General features: G+C 48.7%; 1 protein-coding gene across 2 annotated transcripts; it reads left to right on the top strand.

The window, feature by feature from the left end:
- The first annotated feature begins 420 nt into the window (after window positions 1-420).
- Window positions 421-21,219, top strand: NACC1 (nucleus accumbens associated 1). Of its 2 annotated transcripts, XM_072602177.1 has the most exons (6): window positions 421-505; window positions 13,705-14,701; window positions 14,810-14,983; window positions 15,627-15,732; window positions 15,956-16,053; window positions 16,268-21,219. In XM_072602177.1, exons 2-6 carry the CDS (start codon window positions 13,810-13,812, stop codon window positions 16,525-16,527), a joined length of 1,530 nt encoding a protein of 509 aa, XP_072458278.1. In that variant the 5' UTR covers window positions 421-505; window positions 13,705-13,809; the 3' UTR covers window positions 16,528-21,219. The 2 variants fall into 2 exon arrangements, with proteins under 2 accessions (XP_072458278.1, XP_072458277.1); XM_072602176.1 differs by lacking the exon at window positions 421-505 and having other exon boundaries at window positions 530-14,983.
- Window positions 21,220-21,857: the final 638 nt, after the last annotated feature.

Below are 21,857 nucleotides of genomic sequence, written 5' to 3'. Positions count from 1 at the left end.
CTGCCCACTGGTTGGGCGGGGGGGGAGGGGCGGGAAGAGAAGGAAACGTCCGCGGCCCCTCTGCGTATCTGCCGTCAAAGCAGCGGCCTTTTTTTTTTTTTTTTTTTTGGTGCGTGCGTGCGTGTGTGTATGTGTGTGCGTGTGTGTGTGATTTTGGCCGTTGCTGCCGCGGCGATCGTGGGCTCTGGGCTCGGCTGAGGCGGCCTGGGCCGACAATGAATGGCCGCCGCGGCTGCCGCTGCTGCTTCTGCTGCTGAGGAGGAGGAGACCTCGGAGGAGGAGGAGACCCGGACCGGGACCGAGCCCGAGGCAGCGGCGGCGGCTGTGGGGGCTGAGGCGAGGGCGCGAGGCGGGCGCGGGCCCGTGGCCCCAGAGCCTGGGAGCCGAGGGAGGCAGGCGCAGGGCCCAGCCCAGCACAGCGCAGCCCAGCCCGGCCCGGCCCGGCCCGAGCCGGCGCAGCCCCGCAGGCCACCCCGGCCCCGGCCCCGGCTCCGGCCCCCGCCAGGTGAGCGAGCGAGCACGGCACCAGCCCCGACCCCGGCCCTGACTCTGACCCCTGACCCCAGCCCCAGGCCCATCTCAGCCGGGTCCGGACCCCAAGTTTCGTCTTACTCCTATTCACGTCCCAGTTCCGGCCCCAGACTCAGCCCTGCTCCATCCCGGGCCGACCTTTGTCCCCCCCTTCTCCGACTCAGTTCTCAGTTCTCTAAACCCACCTTCCCAACCTGGGCCCCAGCTCCTCCCCCCCCACGCCCCCTGAGGTCCAGAGTTTCTCACCTCCCTGGACCCTCCATCCCCCGGACTTTTGGTGACTCCCTTCCCCTTTTCGGATTTATCCCGTGTTTGCAGACCCGCTTTCTCCCCTCCCCCCTTCTAAAATCCTTTGCCTGACCCCTCTTTCTTCCATGGAGTTTGGGGGAGGGGGCTGGTCCTGGAAAACCTGCTCTTTCTAGCTCCAGGTCTTTTCGCCTCCTCCCCACGACTTTCCTGCCCTGCCTTCCCGCAAATCTGAGTGATAGGTGGAGGTGCCTTGTAGGCTGTATCCCCAGGCAGTTTCTCGACCCTCCCCGTCCTCTGCTACCCCACCCCTCCTAAGCCTTCCGTGGCCTGGTGATCTGTTCCCCCCCCCCGCTCCCAGCTGAGGAGGTGACTCGGAGTTCCCATCCTTTCTCCTCCCTCTTCTTTCTTCCTCTGTTCTCCTCCCCTTCTAGCAAACAAGGTTCCAGGGAGGGGCCTGGGTAAAGCAAACTTCCCAGTCTTCCTGGGGGGAAAAGGAGGGTGGGTAACCCCGGTGATCCCTCTTTCCCTTCCCCACTGGGAGTTGCTGGGCAGCTGTGTTTGTCGAGGGGAGGGGAGGGGGCAATCTAGGCCATGTGTTTTCAGAGGTGGCTGTGAGGCCTGGTAGGGATTGGTGACTTCTTCCCCTAAGCTTTTGGAGGTGGGGGAGAGCCTAGAATGTACTTGGGAGGGGGAGTGGTGGTGGAGATAGAGATGATAAGTCAGTGACCTGATAGAAATTAAAATCACTTGGGACACAGATGGCTGGGCATTAGGATAGGCTTTTTCCCCCAACTCTCCTTCCTCCTCCACTCCCTATCCCAGGTGTAGCCTCTTCTCTCTGTCCTTCCTGCTTCTCAAGGCTGGTTTCTCTCCTTCCCTGGCTCAGTGCTGGCTATGGCTCTGATTCTGGCTTTGCTAGCTCTCAGCTGTGTTTCTTTGCCTTGCTGGGTGCCGGCTGGTTGGGTGGGTGGCATGTGGGCAGCTTTAGAAACAGCCTGGAACACCTAACGAAGGCATTTTGTTTTCTGAGGGGGTGGCCCCAGGGTAGTTGTCCCTCCCCTTCCCTCAACCCCCACCCAATAGAAAAGGTTCCTGGGAGGGCCTGCCTGGCCACTTGCAAGGAAGTGATAGTTTGTCCCTCCTGCCTGCCTTGGGATTGGAGGGCTGGAGTGCTGCTGCTTGGGCATCTTTTGCCCAGGGCCATAGCCCTCAGTTCCATTCAGCAAACATTCAGCATGTTTTATGTGCTTTGCAGTTCTTTCCTCAGGTCAGATTTCTTGGAGTTTTCTGTTCTTTGCTTTTTAGGGCTGGAGAAAAGGATGTTTATGTGTATAGATTTGCTTGTCCTTCCAATCTAGGCATAGGTCGTTTCCCAGGAACCTGCAGGATAAGGAATTGGGGAAATGAATGTATTGGTGCTTAGTTATAAGTTAGTGGTTGCTTGATTTTCACCCAATAGAGTGAGTCTCTGTCATAGGGAGGCTGCCCCTGGCCTCAGCCAACTGAACCCCAGGGTCGCCCTCTGGAGCTAAGCAAAGGCTTGGTCTGCAGGCTCTCCTCAAGCATAGCTCCCCTGCTGAAGGCCTTTGATAAGTAAGTGGCTTGGGTTGAGGGTAGCCCTCATCTACCCCTTGAGCATAACAGGCTTGCTTTCTCATTGATAATTACCAGCCTAGTAGGACACTGACCATTGACCTTGGGCTGATTTTGGACCTCTACATGAAGAATTATCTTGGGAAGCAGTGATTAGATTTCTTCTTGGCCAAGGGAGCAAAGCTAGGAGCGCTGGATGGTATTAGAAGGATGAATTTAAGTTTGATATAAGGACAAATATAAGAATTAAGAGAATACAAAAATTGTCCCAAAGTGGAATGGGCTGTCTTAGGAGCTACTGAGTGAGTTCCTCATCACTGGATGAGAGCTATCTTAAAGTTTGTATGCCAGGTTTGAGGGTGGAGAGGAGAGGAAGGGGGAATGTTGTAGAGGAGTTCCTGTTTTCGTTGGTCTGGCTGATCCCATAGCTCTGTTGTATCAGAGACTGTACAATACTGTGTCCCCATTCCCTTCGTCTATTCTGTAGTGATGGAAGGTGCTAGGTTTTCTTCTTCCCTGTCTAGCCTCCTTAAGATGGAGCTGGACAGCTTCGTATCATATGGTTTGGAGATAGGGAAATCATCACTGGCATGTGCTCTTCAAAGTCCAGTGAGCTTACCCAGGTCAATACTAAACACTTGCTGTGTAAGAAATGGAGATGACCACAGAAGTAGAAGACTGGGTTCTTTTCCCTAAGGAGCTCACAATCTAGGGCCAGAGAATACACAGGAAACATACAAGGCCTTCTCTGACCAGGAGATGACTGAGTGTCAAGTGGTCAGTCTCCAGGGCATGCAGATGTGCTAAAGGGTTCCTGAGGAGAGGAGATAGAAGCTTGTTCCCTGGACTTTAGCAGGGAGCAGAAGAGAATATTTCTCTTGGGAAGCAGTTAAGTCTCATCTCCACAGCATAGGGTGTCAAACAGGGTCATAGTATTTGTCTGTTCCTTGGCAGCTTCGGAAGGCATAACCTTCCAAAGATTACTCACCCTGGGCTTGGGCTAGGGGCAGTTCTGTTGTCGGGAAGCAGAGTGGGGACCTATTTAGGCCTTTGAGCTGAGAAGTGAAGGATCTAGGGAATTGTGTGGGAAGAGAGAAGAAGGCCTTTCAGCCCCAAGGCCAGTTCTGATAGGATGCACCTAGCCCCTGCCCCAGAGAAATCCGTAAAAGCCTGGTAGCCCCAGTTTGAGTGGTCTTTGGGCTGGTGATTAGTGTCCAGGGTCCTGGAAGCTGGAAGGGTTCTTTTGTCTCTAGGTTTCTGGCTTTTGTTAGAAGCAGTAGCCTGAGGATATGTGGGAATCAGATTTAGTGTTTGTATTTGCTTTTGGAGTGGATCAGGGCCTGGGCTTTTGTGCTTTTGGCCACATTGCCTCAGGTTAGAAGACAGGTATTGAATCTGCTTGGTCTGGGACAATTCACTCAGAGCTTTATTCTTCCCACTAGGATGTTCTTGTTTCCTAATTCCTTCCTTTCCTGATGATCTTACCAGGCTTTTATCTAGAAAGGTGCTTTGGGAGCCCCCAGGCCTGAGCAAAACACCGGGTTGAGCCAGTTCTTCCAGGTTTAATGAAAGGTTAGAAACAGTCCCCTTCCCTGCCCCCCCCCCCCCCAATCTGATTGTTGGAAACCTGTGCCCAGTATCCTCCACACATCAGCCAAGCAGCCTGACTTTGGAGGCTCTCCTGACACCTCTTCTCCCTTTGGGGAGCAGCTATATTCTGGCCTCACCCTCACCTTGTTTTGGGGCTAGGAGATGAGGAATCTTTCCTTTTTTTTCCACTCAGTTTCAAAAATACTCCTGCTAGTAGGGAGTAGCTAGGGCCTGGGGCTGTGCTGGCATCTCAGGTCTCAGAGATGCTGAGTTCTACCTAGGGTGCAGTTGGTTAGGGCACTATTGCTCTATTGGCCAAACCCTTGAATTCTGTCTCCAGCTTTATCTAGGGTAACCATGGAGGCTGAGCTCTTTAGGTGAGAGTCTGTGTCTTTGTGTATGGGTGGGGAGAGGTGGAGAGGGAGCTGTCTGTGGTAGGTGCCTTAGAGAGTTGCAAAGCAAACTGAGATTAGAGGGGTAAGGTTATCCCACGCTGGTCCGAAACTGGGAAGAATTCTTGGAGAAAATGGTATTTGAGTTATTTCATTGGAATCTAGTATGCAAAGAAAGTGGGGAGGGGTGGCATTTCTGGCAGAAGGGTCTGCCTAATCGAAGGCACAGAACTTGGAGGGCAGCTGGGTGTGTTTTGGGAGTGGGGCAGAAGAGTATTTGTGTTTGGCTGGACTGTGGCTTGTATCCTTGAGGGATAATGGAAGAATTTGAAAAGTTAGGGTGGTGTTAGATTGTAGAGGGCTTTGAATGACTGGCAAAGAAATTTGATTGTAATCCTCCCTTAGATATGTATAGTGTGTTATTGCTTACCAATAACAGTGCTTTGCAGCCCTGTATGAGAGAGGCGGGGCAGATGTGTTTATTTCCATTTTATAGATAAGGAAAACGAGGCTCAGAGAGTGACTTGCTCTGTGTAACACAGTTTGAATGTGGCAGTTTGCACCACATTCCTAATCCAGCATTCCTAGTTTTTCTTTTTTCCTATGTCATGATGCTTCATAAAGAATCTTACCTCTCGCTTCCTGCTTCATTTTTTCCTATAGATGAATATTACACTTTTGGTCAGGTCTGTTTGGAGTACTCTTGTGGGGTCTGAGCATAGTATAAGTAGAATTAGATACCCTGTGAGGCAGCTAGGTGGTGCAGTGGATAGAGCCCTGGACCTGGAGTCAGGAAGACCTGAGTTCAAATCCATCCTCAGATACTTAGTAGCTGTATGACCCTGGATAGGTCAACCTCTGCCCCAGTTTCCTCAACTGTAAAATAAGAATGGTAATAGCAGTTACTTCTCAGCATTGTTGCTGGGATCAAATGAGATAGTATTTGTAAAATGCTTAGCACAAAATAGGTACCTAATACATCCTTCCTTTTTGCCTTTCCTTATTTTAAGGGTGACTAACAGTCTCCCCATTTTACAGGAAAGAAATGGAGGCTTCTCCAAGGAAAGGGAAGTGCTTTGCTCAATGTCATGCAGCCAGTGAGCAGCAGAGGTTGTAGTAGCAGGCATTTCTTTAGTCCTTGCTCTGTGAAAAACTGCAGCCAAGGACCTGAAAAGTGTTGAGTTTTTGTCTCATAGAGAGACACAGAAGGTGAATGATTGAAAAGCATCTGTTAAGCACTACCTTGTACTAGACAGAGGGGATGCAAATACAAAAGTCCTTTCCCTCCAGAACCTCATTGTTCTCATGACCCAGACTACATTTAGGAGGAATGGTGGCCTAGAGAGTCTCAGAGGTGGTGACTGGATCATTTTGACAGTCCATTGACAGACCCTTCTGGATGATGTTGATTTGTGAGTCAGAGGCAGAAAGTCAGGAATAGGAAGAAGGTTCAGAAAATGAGAGTTAAGATTGAGGGTTTGGAGTACAAAATAAGGGCAGTCAGTCTGAGGGGGAACGCTGGGGTGGGATGAAAGCACTCCCTTGAAGGAAGGGTAGGATTTGAATTGGTGAGTCGATGATGGAATGGACAGCAGTGAAACTAGATTTCAGAGGTTTACGTTGGGGGAGATCTTTGAAGTAGGTTTAAGGGCAGATTGTGGGGGACTTTGAATGCCAGACTTGTTGTTCAGACTTGATTTGGGATGTGATCAGAGGATCAGAGATGGGACCTTGGGTATCCTCTCTTAATGTTGAGGTTCAGGGGTACTGGGGATCCCAAAATACCAACACACCGGGTCCTGCTCGAATGAACTGGACACAAGCCTTCTTGAAGCCAAAGAAAAACAAAGTTTATTAAAGATTTGCCATACTGGGTTGACTCTTAAGGTGCCTAAGCACTTGTAACGCTTGTATTTACAAACAGGCCAGATAGAATCTCAGCTAGAGAGAGTCTGAGTTGGATTGAATCTGAGCGCCTTCATGGAGGCGAGATGGAACTTATATACAGAAAAATCCGTGGGAAAGATCTAGAGGTGGTCTAGTGGTCTGGGAGGAGGGTCTAAGGAGGATCTTGCTGGGACTGGGGTAACTAGTTATGTAATCCTTGATGGGAATCGGGAGATAACTGACTAGGGAGGGTTTAGGTAGGAAGCAGGTGGGGCAATCCGGAGGTAATAGACAATGGAAGACCAGGCTAGGCCTAGGGCAACAGATTTGAGTATGAAAGGCCAGATTTAGTGGGAAGATTCCGGAGGACCTGGCTACAAATTTGAGTATGAAAGGCCTGGTAGGGAGATTCTAGAGTTCAGGGAGGTCCCAGAGTCTGAACCCCATCATTAACTGCGAGAAAAATGATGCCTAGAAAGGGACCACTGAATGGAGATATTCATACTGGGCCTCTGATGCCAGTCTTGCATTCTTTCCACCCCATCACATACCTTCTGGGCAGTTGGTGAGAAAGAGTTGCTTTGGGGAGATCACTTTTCAAGGCAGTTGAGTAGCTGGCTGTTGTGGGATCCCAAGGAGAGGGGAAGAGAGGTTAGATTCAGGTGATACCCATTGTAATGGTGAAAAAAGGGATTTCTGTGTGTATCTGTCTCAGCTTTTCTATCAGATTTGTACGCTTGGAGATGGTAGGCATCACAGAATCTTGGTTATCTTTGTCACCCCAACAAGAGAGCACTGCCCAGGACCTGGCATAGAGGAGCTGTTGTTCACATCTACCCGAGAGACTTTGAAGGGAGAAGATCTTGGTAATCACTTGACTATCTTGGATACTGGGATATAGGCAAGGGAGTAGAGTTGACTGAAATTTCCATCCAGCCATTTCTTTTAACAGTTTCTTTACTCTCATTCTATTGAGATCATTCTTTGATCCTATTTATAGATTTAGAAATAGAAGGGACCTTAGAGGTCATTTAATTCAGTATTCTCATTTTATAGATGAGGACACTGAGACTCAGAAAGGTCTAAGGGCCTTGCTCAAGGTCATGCTGTCATAAAGTAGAAGAGCTGAATTTGAACCACTATAGTAAGTGCTGGGGCTACATCCAGGAAGGACAAGTTGCTTAGACCACAGAGGTGCTCCCAGAAGGGAGGAACTCACTGGGTTTTAGAGTAGTTGAGGAAGACTTGAGCTGGTTTTGGAGGGGGTGGGGGAAATTGTGTGTGTGTGTGTGTGTGTGTGTGTGTGTGTGTGTGTGTGTGTGTGTGTGTGTGAGAGAGAGAGAGAGAGAGAGAGAGAGAGAGAGAGAGATTTGGAGATAGAAAAGGATATTCTAAGCAAAGGGAAGACTAAGTGCTAAGTACCAGAGGTCAGAATGAACACAATATATGAGTGGAGACTAGTTTGACTAGAGGGAAGGATGCATGTGGGAGAGAACGGGAAAGAAAAGTTGGTAATTAATGGGATGTAGGGACCTGGAAAAAGAGAAGAAAGTAGAAGAAAGAAACTCAAAGGTTTTTGAGTTTTGAGTCTGGGACAATAGGGGAGGGTATTGGGGACTATTGATAGACATACAGAGGTGTTCAGTTTCATGTGGCTACTAATTGTCTACATATCAAGTTAAAATTATTTGTCTACTGTTCAAAAGTCATCCGTAACTGGCTTATACTGCAGACTGTGGGAAGTCACTTAATGTTTTTAGTGGGTGCAGTGACATGATCAGAGTTATCTATGCTTTATGTTGATTAGTCTGGCAGTTTGTGGAGGATGGACTGAGACCCTTGTTTAGGAGGCTGTTGTAATTGAGGCAGATACCTTGGGGTCATGGATATGTATGGTAGCAGTAGGAACAAAATGGGCAGAACTAATATAAGAGGCAGTGAAGGAAAAATTAATAGGATTTGGAGACTAGAGGGAGAGAAAGGGGAAGAGTGCTGGCGCCATGCATGGTAGGAATGAAGTTGGGAAAGGAAATTAGTTTGGGAAGGAAAATGAATAGTATGGGTAGTGAGGTTGTTGTTGTGTTTGTCTTTCATTCCCGAAGAGGACTACGACATCAAGATGATGACATGATGAGGGAGGGCTGTGCAAAGTCACCAACCTCACTTTCTTCTGAGCTGTCTGGATCCAGTGGCCTGATACTCTTTAGGACACCTGGAGTTGGCCTAGGGTGCAATATGAGATCCTGGCCCTTTCAGCCTAAGGTCTTATCACATTATCACTTCGAGTGAGATACACCCATTCAGTGAATAGGCAGCTAATGAGAAAACCACAGAGCTGAAAGTCTCCTTGGAGCCATATTAGCCACCTTCCAACAGAGCACTAATCTGGTCTATAGTGTCCCCAACATGTGGATGCCAGACCTAAACTTGAAGACCTCTGATAAGTGGAAATCTCATTCAGTTCCACTTGTATACAGCTTTAATTAATGGGAGGTTTGTCCTTCCATCAAATTTGTTATGTTGACTGAAGGAAAAAGCTTTTATTAAGTACTCATTTTTTGCAAAGCACTATGCTAAGCTATTGAGATAAAACAGAAAAGTAAGAAGAGTACCATTTCTCAACACTCCCATTCTGATGGAGGGAGAGGAAGCCAAGAGGCACATAGTAAGTGGCAGAGCTGGGGTTTGAACCATTCTGCTTAATGTTCAAAGTGAAATTCATGATCATTCCCCACAAACCTTCCCTTTCTCCTAATGTTCTTGTTACTGTTGAGGGTATCACTAACCTCCCAGGCTTCTACTCTTACAACCTAGGAGTCATCTTTGACTCCTCAACTTCTTTCACCCCAAATCCAGTCTGTTGGGAAGACCTGTCAAGTCTGCCTAATGTTATATACACCCCCTTCTGTCCTCTGATGTTGTCACAACCTTGATGCAGACTTGTGACCTGATGCCTGAGTTAGTACAATAGTCTGCTGGTTGGTCTGCCTGCCTCTAATGTCTCCCCTCTCTAGTCCATCATCCACCTAGCTATCCACTGATCTTTCATGTAAATCACAGGCCTGATCAGGTCATCTTCTTACTCAGTAAACTCCAGTGGCTCCCTATTACTTCCAGGCTCAAATATAAAACCCTCTGTTTGGCTTTTAAAACCTTTCATAACCTGGCCCCTCCTTTCCTTTTCAATCTTAAACCTTACTCCCCTCCATACACTTCCTTGCTGTTCTAGAATGAGACACTCCATCCTCCAACTGGCCATCCCTTATGGATGCTCTACTGGAGTCCACCTTCTGCAGGAAGCCTTTCTTAGACCTCCTTAATGTTAGCATCTGCCCTCTGAGATTATCTCCAGTTTTCCCATATAGATCTAGAGTAGTTAGGTGAAGTGAATGGAGTGCTGGGCCCTGGAGTCAGAAAGCACTGAATTCAGATGTGGCTTCAGACACTTCTTTAGATGTGTGGTGCTGGGCAAGTAAGTGTCTGTCTCTCTGTTTAAATTTAGCTGGGCAAGTCTCTTAATTCCTGTTTGTCTCTCTATCTCCATCAGTAAAATGGACACACTAAAAGCACCTGCCTCCCAGGGTTATTTTGAGGATCAAATGACATAATAATTTGTTGAGTGTTTAGCACAGTGCCTGGCACAAAGTTATGTTATATGAAGTTAGCTGCTATTATTATTAATCTTGTTTGTACGGAGTGGTTTGTGTAATATCCCCCATTAGACTGAGTTTGTGAAATTGCCCAGAAGGTAACTAATAGAGAACTGGCATCATGGTTTTGGAAGTTAGAAATGGCAGTACAGAATGAGAAGGACCAGTCAGGGAGGCAGGACAAAAGCCAGAATGTTGCCATATTAGAGAAGCCAGAGCAGGGTCCATGGCTGCAGAGAGGGCCATGTTGTAGGGCTTGGAGTTGAGAGAAGAATCACAGGAGTTTATAGAATCTTGACTCTAGAACTAGAAGGAAGCCCAGGGTCAGGGCTTATCAAGTCCAACTCTCTCCTGTTCAGTGCCTTGCCCAAGGTCCCATAAGTAGTAAGGAGCAGATCTGAGTTTTTGAAACCAGGTCCTTTGACTCCAAATTAAATGTTCTTCCCGATTTCAAAAGTGATCATTGTCAGTAATTTGAGGAAGTGGAAAGTGTGGGGGACCATGGGTACAGAATTTGGCATGCGTTATAAGGCTGGTTTGCTGTGTCCAGTTGAATTTGCTGAACTCTACAGTGGGCAGAAATGTTAGTCACTGAGAGGTTTCGGAGGGTAGGAGTGCCAGAGGGAAATAGCCATTGACAGAGTGGAGAGTTTTCCTTCCTTATTAGAAAGAAGGCCAAGAAAGGAGAATGAATCTCTCTGCCTGTGCCACTTAAAGGAGGGAGAGGAGAGTTGTTAAGTTAAAGATATGTTCAGTGATGTCCTTGTACTCACTTTGCTTTGCTCTAGGATGGTCTTGTCTGGGTTCTGTGGAGCTGGAGTTGATGAGGACATCCAGGCAAAAGAATGTCCTAGAGACACAGTGCCATGCCCCTCAAAACAGAGCACAGAATCCTCTTTTCTCAAATAGCTGGTATGGTCTAAGCAAAGGCCAGAGCTGCTAGGAGCTTTCTCCTGCATGCAGCTTGGTGAGCGATTCAGGAATGTCAGTCTAGGAAGATTTGGTTTAGGTGGCAAGAAAGGTTTTAGTTTGGAATCAGGGTGTTTGAAGGCATTTCTGGAGAAACTTGCCCCTAGCAACCTATTCGTTTCCTCCCCTTGTGTTGACATGGGAGGCACCACCACCCTGGTGAGGTTGAGAGCCCTATGTCATTTTATTAGGGGCAGAGGGGTCTCAGATAGCACTGGAGCTGTTCTGCTGACCTCTTGGGCTCTGGTTTGAGCCAGCTTTAGGTGAGAATTTAGGGTTAGGGTTCCTGGTAGAAACTGCCCCTGCCTCCTTCCCTCCTCCCCACTTAGGGGGCTAATGGAGGGAATTATTCTGAGTTTATTCCTACAGTGTTGCTTAGTTGTAGTGAGAGGGCTCAGTCTTCCATGGACTGTCAGGATGTGGCATACAGTAAGATCTTAATACTTATTGAATTGAATGAGAGAGCTTGGCATTTCTGAAAGATCTCTAGATGTAGAATCTAAATGTGTGATGTTGTAAGTCATGGTAGACCACTGAAGGCCCCTCCCTGGCTTCTACCCCTGCCTCTCCTCACCCTTGCTCATCTATAAAATGGAGACAGTAATTACACTACCTACCTCTGCAGGGTTGTTGAAGGGAAAATGCTATGTACATGTAAAAATGTTAGAGAATTTGGAGATGATATCTATTATTGCTGTTTTCCCATCAGTTTACCCGATCTCTCTCCCCTTCCCTTCTCTTCCTTTTCATCAGCCTTTCTACTTCCAGTATTACTTGTGGAATTCACTGTCTGAAGCCTGAGCCAGGGGGTGGATGGAGTGGGTGGGAGGTATAGGTAGCATGGCTAGTGCCCAGGCTGGCTGTTTGGCTTCTTTGGAGGGTCAGCCAATCTGGTAAAGTGATTTGTAAGAAATACGTGGATTGGGGTGGGGGAGATGCAAATTGAATCTTTGAACCCATAAGGTCCCAGTTTTGTCTCCTTAAGTATCATCAACCCCCAGACTCAGGTTCCCTAGAGAAGCGGGGGGTCATCGGAAATCACACAGGGCCCCAAGCCAGATCCATTTCTGATTTCTCCTCTCTAGTCAGTTAGGTCTCCATAGCCCATAAAACTGCTTTCTAATTAACCAGGTATGAAGGTTTATGTATGCTTGATTAGCAGAGCAATTTGCAATAATTTCTCCCCCAAGAATTGCTAATTGAATTTTTAAAAGCCCCTTGGAGGCTCACTCCCCTCCTTTGCCCAGCCCACAGCCTCAGGTGTTTCCAGGCTAGGTGAGTGATGAGATTGTCTTCAAAATCAATGAGATAATGTCTGTAAGTGCTTTGATTTTGAGTGCTGCATAAATGTCAGCTCTTATTATCATTCCTTTTAACCAGCTCTTGTTGCCTTCTCAGCTTTTTCTCTGTCCCCTTCTCAGTCCAATCCATTGAACCCCCCCCCCCCCCCCTTTGCCTCCTCCACTTTGGGGATATCTGGCATCTCCTGGCTAAGGGTGGTCAGAATCTGTATCTGTCCACAGGCTTCTGATTTCTGATTTCTGGACACTTTTCCTCCAAAGTCCTGGTGAAGAAACTGAGAGACCTGGGATTAAATGCCATCTCTCGAGATAACAGTGTGTATTCTTGAGCAAGACCCTTCTGGTGCCTTGGTTTCTTTCTCTGTAAAATGAAGAGATTTGGCCTAGATCAGAGACCCTTAACTTTTTTGTGTCCTGGACTCTTGTAACAAGCTGCTGAAGTCTATGGACTCCTTCTTTGAGTAAGATTTTTAAATGCATAAAATAAAAAATATAGATTACAAAAGAAAATGATTATATTGGAATATGGTTATTAGAATATATTTTTAAAAATTTTAAACATAAATACAAAATAAGAAAAGGAAAAAAAAAACATTGCCATGTACACAGCACATGGAGAGAGGATTCAAAATATACAGCAATAAATTTCTATTTTAAGAAAGCCTATATAATAAATACTACACACTATGTTCCAAGCTGTCCATCTTTTCTTTGCTTCCTTGTAAGTTTTTGTACTCTGCTGTACACCTTTTACTTTGTTCTTTTCTCCCCCTTTCTCCCTCCCCCTCCACCACGAAAGCTACAGTTAAGCAAAGATGTATTTGTGTATATACATACACATGCATGCGTGTACACACATACACACAATTGCACACACATGTATATATACACACATATATACAACCATACACATACATATACTTAGATATCTGTAATCATACACATATGTAGATATATACATTCATATGCATCTATGTAAGATTGCACTATCCTCGTTTGTCCTCTGTTTCTCTGGATTTTTTAAAAGTAGCCCCAAGTTAAGAACCCTGTGACCTGGATGATCCTCAAGGTTCCTTCCGGCTCTAGCATTCTAGGATTCTAAGAGTTGGTAGAGCAGGCTTCATGAGACCCACAATCCCTTTGGGAAATCATTGCATCTGGGGCCCAGAGAGCAGTTGAGCCAGGCCCATGGCAGAGTAACAGTATAGCTCAGAGGCTTAGCTTAAGAAGGGCAGCGTATAGCTTATCTATTCCCACATGGTCGATTTTCGGGGTTTGGGGCCCTTTTATTTACTGTCAGGTGTCATTTCCTCCTACTCTGGTGGCAGCCTCAGCTGAGCTTTGGAGAGGTGGGTAGGGTTCCCATGACGTCCCCCCCAACAATGGGATTAGTTTGACACCCTCTCTCCCATCTAGACCCTCCAGTCTCCTGTAGTCCTTCCTTTCCCGTTAAAGTCTATCTTTTGATGCCTGGGCCTGGATCCCCAGGTTCCAGACCTGTTTTTCCATTTGGTGCCTCAGCTTCTCCCTCTTGTCATCCAGGGAGGTTTGCCCCTGAGCTTTGCTCAGCCTCATTGTGTGAGGACTTTGACATCCTGGGTGGAGGGAAGGGGGGCTTCCCCCATCCCTCCTCAAGCTGCTACCATCATGGCCCAGACCCTGCAGATGGAGATCCCCAACTTTGGCAACAGTATCCTGGAATGCTTGAATGAGCAGCGGCTGCAGGGTCTCTACTGCGATGTGTCAGTGGTGGTAAAAGGCCACGCTTTCAAGGCCCACCGTGCTGTCCTGGCTGCCAGCAGCTCTTACTTCCGGGACCTTTTTAACAGCAGCAAGAGTGCAGTGGTGGAGCTGCCTGCCGCCGTGCAGCCCCAGTCCTTCCAGCAAATTCTTAGCTTCTGCTATACTGGCCGCCTCAGCATGAATGTGGGTGACCAGTTCCTCCTCATGTACACTGCAGGCTTCCTCCAGATCCAGGAGATCATGGAGAAGGGCACAGAATTTTTCCTCAAGGTGAGCTCTCCCAGCTGTGACTCACAGGGCCTACACGTGGAGGAAACACCCTCATCAGAGCCTCAAAGTCCTGTAGCCCAGACCTCCAGCTGGCCAGCTTGCAGCGCCCCACTTCCCCTTGTCTCTCGAGTTAAGACTGAGCAGCAAGAGTCAGACTCAGTTCAATGCACACCTATAGCCAAGCGGCTCTGGGACAGTGGCCAGAAAGAGGGTGGCAGCAATGGCAGCCGCAAAATGGCCAAGTTCTCAAGCCCTGACCTAGGAGGGAACCGGTCCCAGCAACAGATGCCCCAGGGCATGGCACCAGCCCCAGTGCCAGCAGGGGCAGCGGGCATGGGGAGCGGGCCCAGCACATCAGAACGGACCAGTCCTGGGACATCCAGCGCCTACACTAGTGATAGCCCCAGTTCCTACCACAATGAGGAGGATGAGGAGGAGGATGCAGGGGAGGAGGGCTCTGATGAGCAGTACCGCCAGATCTGCAACATGTACACGATGTACAGCATGATGAATGTAGGCCAGACAGGTGAGCGGGCGAGCCCCCTGGGACGGGGGAGGGAGGGGCTTAGCCCCGGGGAGGCCCTACAGCCCCCATCGGCACTCCCCTCCCCTCCCCTCCCCACTCTCTCCCCAGCTGAAAAGGTGGAGGCCCTGCCGGAGCAAGTGGTCTCCGAGTCCCGCAACCGAATCCGGGTGCGGCAAGACCTGGCCTCACTGCCAGCTGAGCTCATCAACCAGATTGGCAATCGATGCCACCCAAAGCTCTACGACGAGGGTGACCCTGCTGAGAAGCTGGAGCTCGTAACAGGTGGGCCCGGGACTCTGAGAGGCCTGCCTTGCTGTGTGTTCAGTCACTGGGGGGATCGAAGGCTGAACAAGGCCACCAGGGCTCTTGATCTTGAGGTCACAGTTTAGGAGGAGATAGGATTTGTACCTGTGAAAAATTATACTAGTGGTTAAGTGAGTAATACAGTCAGCAACTACTTAGGACTTTCTTGAGGGAAGTGCTGGGGGAGTGGGACTGGAAGGGTCAGGAAAAGATAGAGAAAGCAAGACTTGAGCAGGGCCTTTAACATAAAACAGATGGGACTTGGGAGAGCATTTCCAAGCTAGGGGAACCCGCTAGACTAGGTGGGGATCTTTGAGGAGGAGCTTGACTGGGCTTGAACAAGCACAGGAGCATTAAGCTTTCTTGTCTCCTGAAATCTCTTCCAGTCTTAGTTACGTCGTCCAACTCCATTCTGTTACCTTGGCCTCTTGACTCTCACTGTGTATGTCTTCAATATTTCCAAGCTCCTGCCTGGGCTAGAGGTCCATCAGCCTGGGGTGGGTAAGGTTAAGGTAGCTAAGTGGGTTTTTGTAGGATAGCTATTGGTCTATCGGGATGAGCCTTTGGGTGATCTGCCTGGCCTTTACTTAGCATTGCAAATCTTCCCCCCTCCCCCTCCCAGGCACCAATGTATACATCACACGGGCACAGCTCATGAACTGTCACGTCAGTGCGGGTACAAGGCACAAAGTCCTCCTTCGTCGGCTCCTTGCCTCCTTTTTTGACAGGTGAGGCCCAGTCTTCCCTTCATTTAAAAACAGCAAGCATATATTGATGCCTTCTGTGCATCCATGGAGTTCTGGGACCTAGCCTGAGGGCCCAATGAAACTCAGCTATGACTTAGTCCCTTCCTGCTCCTCTGGAGTGAAGGGCTTAATGCCCACTCTTGACCTGGGCTGGCCAGGCTAAGGGTCCCATGGAGTTCAACTCTGATCCCACTTCTCCCTCCAGGAACACTCTGGCCAACAGTTGTGGCACAGGCATCCGATCTTCCACCAATGACCCTAGCCGAAAACCCTTGGACAGCCGGGTCCTCCATGCTGTCAAGTGTAAGGACTGGGGCATGTTGGGGAGGGAGGGAGTCCAGGACTTGGGAAGTATAGAGCCAGTCCCCTGGACGGACATGGGGCTGGTTCAGGTGTATTCATTCATGGAGAAAATAATGTTAGTGCCATTTTAGTACTTAGCACATTTCTGTGTGAGGAAGACAATATGAGCCATGGTCCTTAAGACTTCCCTCCTCTTCCTTCATCTCTCCCTAAGTCTACTGCCAGAACTTCGCCCCCAACTTTAAGGAGAGTGAGATGAATGCCATCGCAGCGGACATGTGCACCAATGCCCGAAGGGTAGTGCGTAAGAGCTGGATCCCCAAGCCGAAGCTGCTCATGGTCGAGGGCGATACATACACGGCCTTCATCAATGACTCAGGCAAGATAGAGCCCGACATGATGGGCGTGGAGCACGGCTTTGAGACGGCCAGCCATGATGGGGATGCTGGACCCTCGGCCGAAGCCCTCCAATGACCCTTTCCCTCTTCCATGCCCTACCTGGCCTGGCCTTTCCTGGCCTGCATCCCCACCTCCTCCCCCTCTTCCCCCTGCAGGCTGCCCTTTGGCAAGGGCTCCCTCTGCCTTTCACTTTGGACTTTGTTTATTCTTTGGTTAACATCCCCTCCTGCCCTTGGTCCATTTTGCCAGAGGGGACGTGTGATCACTGCACGCTGCTGTCTGTCCCATTCTCCTTCTCCTCTCTCAAACAGCACCACTTCTTTCCCAAAGGACACATAGTACCAAGGAGCAGAAATCCAGGTGGGCTGTGTGGTTCTATGGGGTGGGCTGAAATGGGAGGTTTCTCTGGTCTCCTTTCCCTTTCCCCATGTCATGACAGGCACTGAGAGTGGCTGGGAGAGTATCAAACATGGTTTTGTTTCCTTTACTTTTTTTTTAAACACACACTCAGAATGATCTAACTATATATATATAAAGAGAGAGAAATCTATAGACCTAGAAATAATATATATATATTATAAAAATATTTACCAGGAAAGGAAAAGCATGTTCGTCCTACAAGCAAGAGAAAATGAGTAACAGACTGCCTCTCAGTGGCAAACACTCCCCCTGCCCTCCTGGAGGATTGCCCTTGGGGGCTGGAGTCAGCCTCTGGCTCTCCTCATACATGGTTCTTCCAGGCCTCCAGTCTGCATTTCTGCCCTTCTTTCTCCTCCTTCATAGCCTCTGGCTTTTTTCATCTTCATTCTTAGCCTACTTTTCCCAAACACCTTCCCATCTATTTAATTTTATCATTGGGACATCCTGTGGGTAACTGAGCAGTGAGGGCAGCTGGCAGTAACTCCATTAAGCAGAGAGGTGGAAGGTGTTCCCTCCCTCCCTCCTCTTCCCCCCCCCCCCCCCCCCCAGGTAAATTGATCTGCCAGTATCATAGCCAGGGAGTGTCAGGGTGTGGACTAGAACTTAGTTTTAGAGACAGTTCTTGGGAGTGATCGTTCTTCCACCAGACTCCTGTTGCCTCAGATCTTTAACCCATTTTGGTTCTTTCTGGAGGAAGGAACAGGCACTGAATCAGGGCACTGTTTGGGGGGAGAGAGAGAGAGAGAGAGAGAGAGAGAGGGAGAGAGAGAGAGAGAGAGAGAGAGAGAGAGAGAGAGTGTGTGTGTGTGTGTGTGTGTGTGTGTGAGTGTGTGTGAGATAGTGATTTGCTTGAGTGCACATGTGTTTCCATGTATTTCAGTGTAAGTGAAAGATTGGTTGCAGTTCTCTTTAATGTGTTGTGTATGCTACGGTAGGAATGACTTGAATGGTTTTACTTTGGCAAACACAAGACTGAATCGGAATTGTTTCTCGGGGGATGGTGGAACAGGAGGCTGGGTGTATACACCTTGTGTGTACATGGATCTCTCCTGAGAGCTGGGGACCCTGGGACTTTCCTCCCTGTCTAGTCCCTGTCTTTCTTCTTCCCCTTTCCCTGAAGCCCTGTGTACAGACTTTAAAAATACCTTTTGTAGCAAGTGTTAAGTTCTTTGGAAATATCAAGACCCTTAGAATTTTCAAACCAATAGGAATGTGACTCTTCCCCTCCCACCCCCCATGTCCTCTACCTCCCACCCTGGAGGCCTGCAAGGCTTAATTGCCTCCTGGGATCTAGAAGGTGTTGGAGGGACCAGGCTGGGGAGCAGAGTAGGTAGAAATCTGTCCACATACTATGGGCTCTGTTGGTTTTCCTTTAATGTGCCCTTCTCTCCTTTATGGTCCTCATTTCTGCCAGTCCATGGCCTTCCCTTTGAGACCCTGGCATGTCTAGCTTGGACAGGCCCAAGTAGGGGGTTAGTTCGCATTGTTAATTATTTTGACTAAGCTGGTTTGTGGCTATTCCTTTTCCTTAATAAGGATGTTTTCTAGATTGTTATATGTGAACATGGATTTTTTTTGGGGGGGGAGGCGATCTTTATTTCATTTTTGTTTCCCTTGTCTCTTCTTCCCCATCTTTCCCCCTTTAGGCCCCTCACAAACTCTCAGACCCTGGCTGACCTGTCTGCCAAAGAGTTAGGTGCCCCTGCCTTTTGGCCAAATCTCATGCTCTTTCTGAACCTCTCATTTGTTCAGAAATTTAGAGGTGGAAGGGAGGGACTATAGGCGTCATCTCTTTCAAGTGAGGGCCCCCAGAAGTTACATGACTTCCCTAAGGTAGGGCTAGGATGAGAAGATGATTCCCAGTTTCATGTTATTTTCTCTCCACCAGTCTCTGCTGGGTCTGGGCACAGGGCAGGCGCATCAGAGGGTACCTGCTGTGTTACTTCTACCTCCTCTTCCCACTTCATTGGAGTGATTCCACAGGACCAGTGATGGGTTTGAGCCTTCAGAATCCTAGCCTTGTCAGCCACTCTCTGTCCATCATCACCTTGGGTGCATCTCTTTCTGATCTTTAGCTAATAAGTCATAAGTATTTATTTACTTACATGGGCCAGGTACAGGCCTAAGAGCTGGAGACAGAAAGACAAAACATGAAACAAAACAGTCCCTGCCCCATAAGGAATTTACCTTCTAATGGAAATGATTCCTGGGCTGCTCTCTGCTCTGCCTTCTTTAAAGGAGTCAAAGTAAGAGCTTCCTGAGAGTCTGAATGCCTGGACACTGTTCCTTCATCCTCCCTAGGCTTTCTGAGTTTGAGTCATTCTTTTTGGAAATGCCTAGTGCCACAGTTTGGGATGAAACCAGATGGTGGCGCTGTCCTTGATTTTTCTGCTGTCTTTGGATTGCTTTCCATTTGCAGGCAGTGTAAGAGGATACCTACCCTTCTCATCCTCAGGGATCTTGCCCAGGGTCCAGCATGCCCCACGGTGCTAGACACGAGGGTAGCTGAAGGGTCTGTTACCTGCAACATCTGGCTCTAGATTGCCAGGCAAGGGGTAGTGGGGGTGGGGAGGGACATGCACTTTGAAGGAGTTCCCATTCCTGAGACCTCAAGACTTTGGCACAGTGTACCTAGGAGAGAGCCCCCTGTTAAGTAAGAGTAATAAGAGAGGCTGCTGGTTACTCAAAGGGGGAGGGCAGAATTGGGGACCTTATGTCCCCCTCCCCTATTTCCTGAAAATAGCCTGTTGCTGTCTGTCTGATCTTTCCTAACTCCTCAGGATAAACCCTTTTTAAATGATTCTTCTCAGTGTAGGTTAAGGAGAGAGAGGGAGCAAGCAAATTTTTTCCCCTAGCTGTGTACCCCCCAGAACAGAGTCCTCTTGTGCCCCATTCTGTATGTCCACTTCTCAGTCACTTTTCTAAACCCCTGGGGAGGGACACAAGACCTTTCTTCCTCAAATATACAAGCACCTTATCTGCCTTCCCACCCCTAAACTGTCCTAATTCCCCTTCCCCAAATCTCCCAAAGCACAAGGCCCCTCAAGGTGTTCTAGCTAGGGTCACCTTTGAGGTTCTGGGACCAAATTGGGGAAGGAGGGATCAGTAAGGAGGGGAGGCAGAGTGGGAGCCCCTTCTCACCTTGGTGCCTGGGGTAGGGAGGAAGGACAGTATGAGTATCCCTTATGTATTGTGGTCCCTAAATCCAGCTGTGAACTATGTAGCCTGTGGAGCTGCCTGTCCTATTAACAAGGGTTGGGAGGAGGAGAACAGGAGCACAGGGGTAGGCCAGAGTTGAAATTTAAAATTGGGTTGTCTACCAGCCACCCTTCAGCACATTCCTAACCCCTGGTCCAGCTTAGGTTCTGGAGCCTTTTGCCCCAATACAAACAGTGAGTGGGTGAGATTCAGCCACACTGGGCCTGAGCTTATCCCCGGTGTGATAGTTATTTCAGAGTGTCTTGCTTTGCTAATGCCTCCCCCCACTTCTGCAACCCTTATTGGACTCCAGCTTCCTCCCTCCCTTTAGGCTGCAGCCTCTCCTTCCAGGAAAAAAAGTCACCAGAATCCCCTATTTTATACACCTGGAAGCTTGAGGGGAGGTGTCATTTAGCAATAAAGGAGGTAGCTGGGTGAGGGGAATATGGAAAGAGGGGAGACTTCTGGATTTCCAAATTCCATGGTTTTAAGCAGGTGTTTGTGCCATGATTCTGAGAACCATAGACTTGGAGCTGAAAAGGACCTAGGAATTATCGTTGTACAGAGAACCTGGAAGGGATCTGAAGGACTGTGCTGAAGTGGGCTGGGGAGGGGGGCAGGGGAGTCCGCTCCTCCTAGGAGAGCCAAAGACAAGGGTTGTGCCTTACCAAAGGGGGGCTGCCCCCTCCCCCCACCAGGGTCCTGCTCTTCACTTTCCTTTCTCAAACATCCCTCATCTAACTTCCCACCACCCCCCCCCACCCCCCCTCCTGCCCATTCGCCTTTCTGCTGAGCTGCATGGCCCAGGAATGCTGGGGCTTTCCACTGATGCTGCAGCTGCTTCTCCACCAACTACCCCCAGAAGTCAGGCCCAGAATCAAGTTTTCCACAAAAAAAGGAAGAAGAAAAAGAAAAAGACAAAAAAATTCCCCCAGACCCTGGGGCTGCCAGGATTTGTCTGTGTGAAGTGCCAATGACCTTGTGACCTTCAAAAACACACACAAGGCTCCCCAGCCCCCAGCCCGCCTCACCCCCTGTGACCCCCAGTAATGAGGCTTGCACATTAACTACTGTAAAGAGGAGCAGAGCTGGAGAAATGTGAATAATGGGAGTAATAATACTGATAAGAATAAACAATGGCATTTGTAACTAAAGTTTCCACTTACTTATAAGGGGAGGGGGAGGTTGCCCCCATACTCTGACTCCATCTTTCCTGCCCGTTACAAGGCACAATGGGGACACATATGATCAAGGTTATACCTCAGAGTAACCTGTCTTGCTTTTTTGGCTGAATTTCCTCCCCAAACTCCAGAAGCCGGACAAGCTTGTAGCATTCATTTAAAATGTTGGATTTCTATTGCAAAATTGATATATCTTGAACTTTCAGGACTACATGGCCTCAACTAAGAGCATGTGGGGCAGGAACAGGTCTTACCTAACCCAGGGTTAGGGGGGCTGGATCTGTGGCATAGAAGTAGGTAAAGGTGAGGGAGCAAAGTTCAACCTCTTTACCCCCAAGTATCTTCCTGCCAAACTAAAATCCGGTTGGGGGTGGCAAGGAACAACCCTCCTACTCTGACTAGTTCAACCTCTAGGCCAAGCTCTATAAAGCGCAATTATCCTGATCCCTCATGCCCCCATTCGGAGAACTTCCTCCTCTTTCCCTTGCCCTCTTGGGCATTCCCAGGAGTCACAGGGAAAAAGAGCAGGCGAGGCCTCACAAGGATCTCAATGAGCAGCAAGAAGATTGTATACCATTGTTATTGGGCTGGGGGACACAGGAGGGT

Source organism: Notamacropus eugenii, chromosome 4, assembly GCF_028372415.1.
Source record: "Notamacropus eugenii isolate mMacEug1 chromosome 4, mMacEug1.pri_v2, whole genome shotgun sequence".
Taxonomy (NCBI): domain Eukaryota; kingdom Metazoa; phylum Chordata; class Mammalia; order Diprotodontia; family Macropodidae; genus Notamacropus; species Notamacropus eugenii.
This window is presented reverse-complemented; position numbering and strand designations above follow the sequence as displayed.

Bases quoted from the DNA above. Each gene is read 5' to 3' on its own strand.
- NACC1 (XM_072602176.1), top strand. From the start codon at position 13,810: ATGGCCCAGACCCTGCAGATGGAGATCCCCAACTTTGGCAACAGTATC. The intron at 14,984-15,626 runs GTGGGCCCGGGA...TCCCCCTCCCAG, and splicing joins GAAGCTGGAGCTCGTAACAG to GCACCAATGTATACATCACA. The intron at 16,054-16,267 runs GTAAGGACTGGG...TCTCTCCCTAAG, and splicing joins GGTCCTCCATGCTGTCAAGT to TCTACTGCCAGAACTTCGCC.